The 10,222-nt window shown below is 41.5% G+C and overlaps 1 protein-coding gene across 1 annotated transcript; it reads right to left on the reverse strand.

Annotated features, from left to right (window-relative positions):
* Positions 1 to 944: 944 nt before the first annotated feature.
* LOC136675573 (guanylate-binding protein 1-like) lies at positions 945 to 7,859 on the reverse strand. Its single transcript, XM_066652193.1, has 10 exons — positions 7,682 to 7,859; positions 7,425 to 7,552; positions 7,229 to 7,338; positions 6,584 to 6,792; positions 5,551 to 5,793; positions 5,308 to 5,456; positions 5,090 to 5,221; positions 4,626 to 4,838; positions 2,625 to 2,727; positions 945 to 2,406 (listed from the first exon to the last, which is right to left on the reverse strand). The coding sequence occupies exons 1-10, from the start codon at positions 7,848 to 7,850 to the stop codon at positions 2,009 to 2,011; spliced, it is 1,854 nt and encodes a 617-aa protein (XP_066508290.1). The 5' UTR covers positions 7,851 to 7,859; the 3' UTR covers positions 945 to 2,008.
* Between the last annotated feature and the right edge of the window lie 2,363 nt (positions 7,860 to 10,222).

A 10,222-nucleotide genomic window follows, 5' to 3' on the forward strand; every position in this document is an offset into this window, starting at 1 on the left:
GTGTGTGTGTGTGTGTGTGTGAGAGAGAGAGAGAGAGTGTGGGTGAGAGAGGGGACAGTATATGCATGCATGAATTTGTGTATTTGGGTGCATATGTTGACACAGAACATCAGTGTTGAGACTCCAGAGTGACACTGCTGTTAGGAAGCCGTAAGTATCAGAACTACGATTAAAAGTTTGTTTATAACCAGTTCCATGGAAAAAAAGTATATAAAAATGTAGGTGAATTTTAAAGATCATTCTTATCATAGAGTAAGTATATACCCATGTTTTCATTCATTTAAATGAATACAGCAATGCCATTTTAATAGTAGTATTACCCTGCTGACTGCTCTGAGTAAAATGTCACAGTACACTACAGTGCAAATTTTTAATTGCTTCAACAATAACGAGAGATGAAAGATCTTCCTATTGGACAACTCACATGCTGAGCTTCTCTGGCTATTCTGTCATAATATATTCCAAAATATTTCATTTTTAGATGGGAAGCTTCACAGGAATTGGTTAGTACCTCACTCAGTCACATACCCACTCACAGTTAAGAACTGCACCACAAGGGGCGATATTCAGTGCTTTACACAGCGTTTCCTTGCTTTATTTCTCACAGTAAGAGTAGCAAATTAAATTCCATCACTGTCAAAAAAAAATATATAAAAATAATCACAAACATCACATTTTTATGCAAGTACTCGTTATTTCAGTATTAAATTTGAAGCATATATTTTGGAAAAAACGTCATGAAATGCACAGGACACAATCAAAGCTGTTGAAATGTTGCAGGAAATAAAATATAAAAAAAATGGATGTCCTTCTTTCCTTCTGTTTCTCTGTATCTCATTAATTTTGCAAGTACATGGTACATGAAAAAAGCCAGAGATTCAGACTGGACGCTCTCCAGTGAGTATAAACTCACTTTTTTTTAAGAAAAGTTAGTTTTTTGTCAAATGCAATAAAATCCCCTATATGACAGACGTAGGCTTTCACACATTTATCTGTCTGGGTGTGCCTTTCCTTTCTGACACAGAAATCTGTGTAAAAGTTTTTTTTACACTTGACTACCCACCCCTCTATGTGCCACTGCAACCAGATAATCAAGTTTACTCCACGTGCCACTGATTTTAATCTTGTGGCTGATCAGTTTAAAGGTAACATGTTATATAAATATTAACGTATGAAATGTGCTCTACGGGGTGAGTTAAAAGTCGCAGGATACTCCTTTATTTCAGAAACAAAGTGGGAAATGACATATCTGAATACCCTAACAAGTAATGGCAGAGGGGCCTTTATTTTAGTCTATATCTGGACCATGGCCACCATCTTGAAAGCCGCCATATTGGATCAAGGGCAAGTTTATCCAATGGGAAGTTAGTTATGTAGCATATGGTCATCAGATCTGCAATATCTCTTGTGGTTCAAAAGTCATCAAAACAAAGTTATAAACCTTTGTTGTTCATTACAGGCTCGATCAGACTCTAAATACTTAGTGCTACCTTATAATACTACAGGAAACAGTGTTCCCATCCATTCTGACTGAAGATGGCGCTGAGCATTTAGGGTGACCACCTTCCCACTGGAGAAACTTGCCCTTGATCCAATATGGCAGCTTTCAAGATGCTCGGGACACAGCCTTAAAAATAGGCCCCTCCCACATTACTCACTGGGGTATTCAGATATGTAATTTTACCTTTTGTTTCTGAAATAAAACTTTTATCTCACCCTGTAAAAATAGTTGTTATATTCTTATTCTTATTATTATCTATAGACACTAGGTAGCTTTGCTTTATTACCTTCTGTTTTTGCTGAAACAGTTCTCTGTTGAATATAGCAACTGGAGCAACATTGTTAGGAGGTGGGATTAAGCAAGGGTTTACCACTGATTAACTAGAAAAAGCTGATAATCAGTTTATTTTATTTTCTACAGCTGCCTGAGTAGGGAGCAAAGCAGCAAACGATAGAGACACGCGAGAACTAAAGTTGCTAGTAACTAACAATGAATTGGTGTGCTGTGTTAAAACAAAGCTTTCTTCAAGACTTTATATTGGAGAAAAGTAGAGAGCACGTCAGATGCTGTGCTGACCACAGGCATTACATAATCTTTAAAAAAACCTCCACTTTCAGGGCTCTTCTGTTTCTCATCCTTGAGTTGCCGTATCTCCAGCTCCATCAGCTCTGCCTTCTCTTTGTAGCCTTTCTGGAGGAGCTCTTCCTGTTCAGACAGTTTGCGTTCCATGGCTTTCTCCAACTCCTCCTGCTGCTGACGCCTCTCCTCCTGGAACTTCCTCTCCATCTGCTGCATTCTTTCCTCATGACTCTCTTTCTCCACCTTCATCACTCGCTCCATCTCCCTCTGCTTCTCCTCCGCCGCTTTCTGCTTCTGCTCAATCAGCGCTGCTCTCTCCCTCTCCTCTGGGAATTGAGAAGGAGAAGGAAGTGGAGGAACAGGAAAAGTAAAAGGACAACCCAGTTACCAAGCGTTCTTCCAAACGCAGTTACACATTTCCACCAGAGAGGGCTCCAAACCCCCAAACGGTACACAGTGCAGCTTTAATAACTAGATTTCTTTAGATTTCTTAACTCTACAGATTCTGTCCCCCACTCGTGGTGGACTAACATTTCCAGTTTACCTTCAATCTTTCTCTCGTTCTCAGTCAGTTTGTTGTCAGTTTGGAGGATTGCGTTTGCTTCAACATTCCATTGTTTCAAAAACTCCTCCAACACGTCCTGGGCCTGGGCACAAAAACAAAGAAAAACTATTTAAAAAATAGTTCTACTAGTAGTGAATCCTGCTGAATGTTAACTCTTTACTAGTGATGATTAAAAATGTAACTGTGTTAATCACAGTGATATTCTGTGATGAATAATTATTTTGGAAGGGAGATGAAACAAAAACAATGTTACACACTGTAATGGAGATGAACAGATTTCAAGGAGATGACAGTCAAAATAGGTGGAATTAATTTACATGTGTTTAAAGTCATTTTTGTTTTATATGAATTTATGTAGAACCAAGGTAGCCACATACTGTGTGTGTAGTTGGTTAATAATTATGTAGAACATGGTTTGTCTTAATGATATTACTTTGTGTTAACATCTAATCTTTTATATTGCAAAAGTATGATTCAAAATCTTGGAGATGGTCTTCAAGTCTTTGTCTTGTCAAGTGTCATAAATTTTATGTGATGTCACCACCAAGGTACAGGAAGCAGCCAATCAGGGCAAGAGAGGCTCCAATCCTATGAGACACACTCTTAGAGAATTTTGGAGAGGAAGACGTTTTTCTGAAGAATGTCTCTCTCCTGCTTCCAGCAGACATTGCTTCTCAGATAGGGTAGTCAGAGAGCACCCCTGCTCTGCAGATGTAGGCTCTCTCAAGGCTCTCTTCAACAGTCTTGGGCCCCTAGTGGTCCAGAGAGAACCGATTTTTCTATATTAATGTTGTCCAGATAGAAACTATAAATTAAGAAAAGCTATAGTTTAACCCTAGCGAAATTTCAATGCCAGACCCAGAGAATGGAAATCTTTGACCTCTGACCCTAAAAAGGACGACAACGCCTCCAGACCAACAACGACGAAAGAAGACGGCCGCATGCACCCTCAGAATGACCTTCTGAGATGAGGAAAAGCCTGGCCTGGAGAGACCTGCATGGACGTGTCTCTCTCTCACAAGGCGGCAGATCAGCGACGGCGAAGAATCCCCACAGAGACCTTCAGAACACCACCAGCTCCGACGGCTGCGTCTGAAAGCCTCGGGAGAAAAGGAACGCCCGCGGCTGCAACCTACAAGGCCCGCATCTGCAATTCTCCAGGATGTCATGCCGGAAGGCACCGTCAGCAACATGCTCCCCGTTCATCTCAGGATACTTAAGGTCACATGGTTTCATGTCTCTCATGGCCCATGGGTTGGTGCTGAAAGTTTGCTGGGATAAACAATAGCCTTTCTAGAATCTAGGGTAATTATCATAGAGACGTTCCCTCATATATGATTATATGTATCGTTGTAATCCATTTTATTATCTGAATGTCTAATCAATATTCATTATTTGATATTATCTTTAATAAACCAGTTGTGTGATAAAACCAATCCTTGGTTATTTGTTTGTGTGTGCACCTTTCTTGTATGGAATTATAACTTCTAGTTCAGATTCAATTTCAGAGTCAAGAACCCACGGCGGGTCAATGAGCATAATTCATTAATAATAACTAATTCTAGCTAATTCTGCTGTATAATATATGAAGATGACCTTCTTGTCTAAGTTAAAATTAAGACAGGTAAGGACACTACATATTAGTTAATGGTTCCCAAACATGGAGCTTAGCAAAATGAATTAAATAATTAATTATTAATAAAATAATAATTAATGATCATTGACTCCGCTATGTAGTGCTTATGTCACCGCAACGTGTGCTTTACTATTTCCGCTACAACACTACAAACTTGTAAAAGGAAAGTGATCTTTATTACTTTATCATAACACTTCAGAGCAGTTGTTAGGATTTTTAAATTACAATCTCTTAATTTGGTGAGGAAAAGTTTCACATAGAGAGCATCAAACATAATGAAGTTCAGACACAGCTTTAACCGAGAAAACTGCTGCATGCAGCTCAGAGTGTGTGTGTTTACTCACCTTATCTCCTTTGTTGGGGTGTGTGTTGTACTCTCTGATGATGTTCTCCCTGTGTGTGCAGTAGAGACTGTATCCTCCAGGTGTGGTGTAGTCTCCCCTCTGCACAGCTTCACTCATCCCTGAATAGAGCTGACTCAGGAGAACTCGACACTTTGTCTCTGAGCTCTTCAGGTTCTCCATCAGCAGCTCGGCATAGCGCTTCTCTACAGAACCCTGAGAACACACATACACACACATTCTAATTTTCTGAAGTCTTGATATCGTAGGGTACTGATGTGTGATGATTTGTTCCTGGATCTCAAGCTCCACTTTGAGACGTTGAGACGAGTTGAAGTGGTGATTGTGCTCCAGAAATAATTATCCAATCAGTACCTGGCCTCAGTATTGTGCTTGTAGCTGAATGCCATCAAAGCCTCATAGAAATGTTCAAACTGGGAGTTCCTGCAAGCAGTAAACGCACTTACCGCTAAAGTCTTGAGATATTCTCCATGTTGATCTTTAAAGGAGCGCTTCATAAACTCAGTGGTCGCCAGGTTACTGAACTTCTGATGTTCAGCAGAAATCTCATCAACACTCACAGGAAACTTGCTCCTCACCTGGAACACGGCATAGATTTAGAATCTTCAAAACATTAAAAAGAAGAAAGAATTTAGAGAGTAAATGCCTCAAAGGTGAGGTGAACCTGCTCCATTCCCCGTTCATACACTTCCATCCCCTGCTGAACTGCCGCCTGGTTCTCGATCTGCGACATCACCACCACAGCGTTCTCCAGACACGGAACACTGTTCCCAGAGATCATGTCCACATACACACGCACCAGATGACCCAGCACTGACACACACACACACACACTATAAATACATATGCACACAGACAGATAAAGGTGTTACAGAGCTATAGGTTTATAAACTGAATAAACACTCACTCCTCCCAGTGACTCTGTGTCCTCCTTTCACTGTTTTCACTTCACTTTCTTTAAAAACGTAGTCACAGAATCGCCGAGTGACCGTCAGAAAGTCGGGCCACAGCTCACTCTCGTCCAGACTCTCCAGACGAGACATTTTATCCTGGGTCGCCGGCAGTGGGAACACAAAGCACTTCCTGGTCGGGAAGTAACTGCGAATGCACTCTCGTGGAAGATTGTAGTCACTTATTTTCTTAGCCGCGCCTGCAGTAGAAAAGGAGAAAGAAACAAAATCACAGTTGAATAAGCAGATGTGTTCAAATTGAATTTCATGATGTCACAGAAACTCAGAATTTAAAACAGGTTGTTTGTGCAGATGAGTCATATGGATGTTATACACTAGGGCTTTAAGGGTACATTTGAAACCTTAACAATAGTTATATATAATAACTATCCTTGGGTTTCCTCCGGGTGACTGTCTGTGAGGAGTGTGGCGTGTTCTCTCTGTGTCTGCGTGGGTTTCCTCCGGGTGACTGTCTGTGAGGAGTGTGGCGTGTTCTCTCTGTGTCTGCGTGGGTTTCCTCCGGGTGACTGTCTGTGAGGAGTGTGGCGTGTTCTCTCTGTGTCTGCGTGGGTTTCCTCCGGGTGAATGTCTGTGAGGAGTGTGGTGTGCTCTCCCTGTGTCTGCGTGGGTTTCCTCCGGGTGACAGTCTGTGAGGAGTGTGGTGTGTTCTCTCTGTGTCTGCGTGGGTTTCCTCCGGGTGACTGTCTGTGAGGAATGTGGTGTGTTCTCCCCGTGTCTGCATGGGTTTCCTCCGGGTGCTCCGGTTTCCTCCCACAGTCCAAAAACACACATTGGTAGGTGGATTGTGACTGAGTGTGTGAGCTGCTCTATAGAGAGCAATCTGTTTAATTCAGAGCAGATCTCCAGTGAGTTATAGTTCATAGAAAAAATTGAAAAATCATTAAAATTGCATTCAAAATCACAAATGAAGCCATTTTACTGGCTTTTTACTTTCAAAAATTAACGATTGTAACTTTAATCATGTCTAACCTTTCTTGAGCTGAAGAGCAAAGTCCAGATACTGGTCCTCCGTGACCTTTTTATTCTCAATCTCCAACTCAAGAATAAAGTCCCTCACCGTCCAGATGAACTTCGGGAAAAACTGCACAAACTGAGAGCTTTCATCCATCACCTCTTCATCCTCAGTGGCTGCTGAAGGAGATTTGACCTTGATGTGTTCCGCCAGCTCTGTCACAAAGCTACCGCTCGCTGAGGAATTAATGTATTAACTTCTTAGAGGTTTTTAGAAACGGAGATTTCCAGATCTTTTAATGAACTGAAAGAGCTGAAAGATCTGCCTGGTTTTATTGAAGGTGGTGCTGTTATAGTTACAGTGTGATTATGTGGGGTCTGTGTTAGGTGTTATTAAAGAAACACTAGGTAAGATTTAGCCCCATACTGTAAATCATATTACACTGCTGATTTCCTACCCTTTTCCATAAAATACATAGTGCAGTTTCTGCAGTGCTGAGCCCAGAGTAACAAAGTCAGCTCTCTTCTCATTATTACAGTTCAGTGAAGCATGACATTTACTTTGTATTTTGTAATTATTATGTAGTGTTCCTTTAAATGCTTTATATATTTTTAAATTAAGGATGTAAAGTGTTAAAGTGCAGTGTGTGATGAAGAGGATACTGCAGGTTCTCGACTGCCGTGTTGTCAATGGTTCCGCGGCTGTTGTAAATCAAAGTGCTGCTGAGGAGAACGGCCAGACAGAAGACCCACGCATCGTTCTTGGAGTCTCCCTGCAGTGAACACACACACACAGCATTAGCACAGGTATCCTGCGCATGTCTTCAGTAAAGTGCAGTGGTTGTGCTGCTGTCCTCACCTTGTCCACGTCCCCCAGTCCCTCAGTGTCCAGCAGGACCAGAGTGTGTCCAGGTTTAGAAGGGTGTGGCACACACCACATCCAGATCCCTTTAGTCTTCGACTCGATGGTGCTGCCCAGAGCAAAGCCTCAACACACACACACACACACACTCAATAATCCATTTAATATTTCATCAGCTGACAACAACAAAAATACAACAACAAAAGCCCATAGGTTTGAATATGAATAAGTGTGTATGTTTCTAAGTGTGTTACCTGTGTCTTTTCCAGCGAGGCGGTTCATGAGGTAAGACTTCCCAGTTCGATACAGACCCACCACACACACCACCACCACAGGCTCAGTGATCTTACTCAGGTATTTAGCTCCATCACTGACAGACAGAGAACCATTCACGTTCTCCACCAAACACACAGGTTCCTCCATCACTAGGAACAAGGAATAAAACTCTGTTCTTATAAGGAATAGAGTCGGATTCAATCTGAACAGTTGTCAAATACAACTCATGGATGCACAAGGGAAGCTAAATAGCAAAAAAAATAATAAATAAAATAGCTACTATAGCACAAACATCTTTAAAAAATTACTAAGGGCTCTGACAGAAATTAACACACAATAAATCCCACTTTGTTATGTTTAGGGCTTCAGCTGCAGAGCAGTTATGTTGCTTTTCCACTGCATGGTTTCGGCTCGGCTCAAATCGCCAAAATGCGGGCGGTAAAGTCAAGCGCTGTTTATTATTACGGTGTATTGGCGTGTTGTGGTTGTTGTCGTTTTTTGGACTGAACACAGCTGTGCCTCCAGTTCTCACAGATCAGTTTTCATTGTCACACATTTGGCGTTCGCTGGAGATTTTCCTCAGCCACCGACTCAAGGAGCGTTTGAACCTCTTCAAAAACCCCTCGGCGGAACGTTACAAGCTGTGGCTGTAAGTCGGATAAAGACAAATGTGAAAGCTGCTGTAACTTCAGAGGTTCGGTTCGGTTGGAACTGTAAGCGGGCAGGGACTAAACAAGAACCCGGTTCCAGGAACCAGCACAAGATTTGGCCACTGGAAAAGCAAAAGAACCGAGTCGAGCCGGTCCCATACAGTGGAAAATTCTTATTAGAGCAAGGTAGCAGAGCCTGTACACTGTACTCCGTGGGCGGGGCTTATCTCCAGCAGCCAATCGCTGACTAGATCTTGATATCCCTTCAAATCATGACCAGAGCTCAGAATCTAGCGCTAACACAAAAAATAAACAATTAATTACAGAAATATGCTTTATTTAATTTCTCGGTTAAAGATTTTGCTCTTTTGCTTCTCTAAGATTTTGGCCTTTTTTTGACGCCATAGACCACGCCCACTAGCTCGACGCTTTACTATAAAATGGCGATGTCCATCTTAAACATCAAAAACTTTCTTCAGTGTCTATGAGATGTATTTACAACAGTAGTTAAGTGTTTTCTGTTCAGGCAGCGTGAAAAAAACGAACAATTAAAACAAGCAGGCCATAAACATCTTATTTACTTTGAGTGCAGGTTTTACGACTTCTTATATAAATAAATTACTTTTACAAAAAACACATTACCTTGTTTTTTTTTCTCTCTGTCGCTCTTCTCTGTGTGTGTCTCTCTGCTGGAGGACTGCAGGTTAAAAAACTCTCCGGTTTCTGTTTCTGTTTCTGTTGTGAGAGAGAGAGGGGGAGGTGGAAGGCGGAAGGCGTCTCGGGAGAGGTACCCTCCCAGTCCAACATTGTTCAGTCTTCAGGGTAAAGGGGGTATTTCCGAGAAATCAGCCGTCTCTCTCTCTCTCTCTCTCTCTCTCTCTCTCAAAAACATGGGGCGGGTCGCTCCTCAGCGTCACTCCCTACTCTCTAGGGAGGCAGTCAGCTATCATGAAGTGCAACGGTGCTCAGAAATAAGACATCTGTTAGGTTGTGTATATATCTAGAGGGTTGTATATTGTTAGGTCATTTACAGAACCGTGCAGTTTCTGTGTGTGTAGACTGAACTGGACCCGTGGCTTCACCAAAGTTCTACTTTCATGAGACTTTTAGAGAGGAGAGAGGCCTGTGACCTGATTAATCACCAATAACCGTTAGGTCAATAAACGTTTCTCCTTGTGGTAGCAGAGCAGCCAATGGAAACAAACCCCAGTCGTAACAAATTAAAAGCTCCATTTTCTCAGTGTGTTTCATATAAAACATATATTTTTCTAGCAGTACACATAGTTAGTAAACAGAAAGTGTTTTTCATATATATATTAAATAGCTGATTTATTTTTATTCTGATTCTGAGTAATGTTATGAGGAGAAAATGTGACCTGAGCTGGCAGAGCTAATCTGCTAATACTGAGAATGTTCACGCTGCAGTTTAGCGCAAGGTAAAAGAAGTTATAAATGTGTTCTGTGCAGATGTCCTACTTTGGTTCTGACACTTAAACCCTTCCCCTGCACCACTGAAAGTAAAACTAAAAGAGACATTACAGAGGTTTGTGATTCACAGTGATAAAGTAAGCAGTTTCTCTTGTTTTCTAGTTTTACTTTCTGTTCTGCAGCCGAGTTCATTTCCCAGTCCAGAGCCGTACTATTTTTACTCTTTCACAGATAGCTTCCTGGTGCTCTGTTATTATTGTGCATGGATTTCTGGAAAGTGTTTTTAAACACAGATTTTGTTTTTTAGGGGTGACCTTTGCCTTGTGTTAGACGACAGAGAGAAGTTGTACGGGTGGAAAGTTAAAAGAGTCCGGGGTGCAGGGACATGGTGTGATTCTTCCTTTGAGGTAGTTGCTGTTCTTTTTAGAGTTCAGCAAAAAT

This window comes from Hoplias malabaricus, chromosome X1, assembly GCF_029633855.1.
Source record: "Hoplias malabaricus isolate fHopMal1 chromosome X1, fHopMal1.hap1, whole genome shotgun sequence".
Lineage (NCBI taxonomy): Eukaryota > Metazoa > Chordata > Actinopteri > Characiformes > Erythrinidae > Hoplias > Hoplias malabaricus.

Bases quoted from the DNA above. Each gene is read 5' to 3' on its own strand.
- LOC136675573 (XM_066652193.1), bottom strand. From the start codon at position 7,850: ATGGAGGAACCTGTGTGTTTGGTGGAGAACGTGAATGGTTCTCTGTCT. The intron at 5,794-6,583 runs GTTAGACATGAT...TTTCTACTGCAG, and splicing joins TGCTCTTCAGCTCAAGAAAG to GCGCGGCTAAGAAAATAAGT. The intron at 2,407-2,624 runs GTAAACTGGAAA...CTCAATTCCCAG, and splicing joins GAACGAGAGAAAGATTGAAG to AGGAGAGGGAGAGAGCAGCG.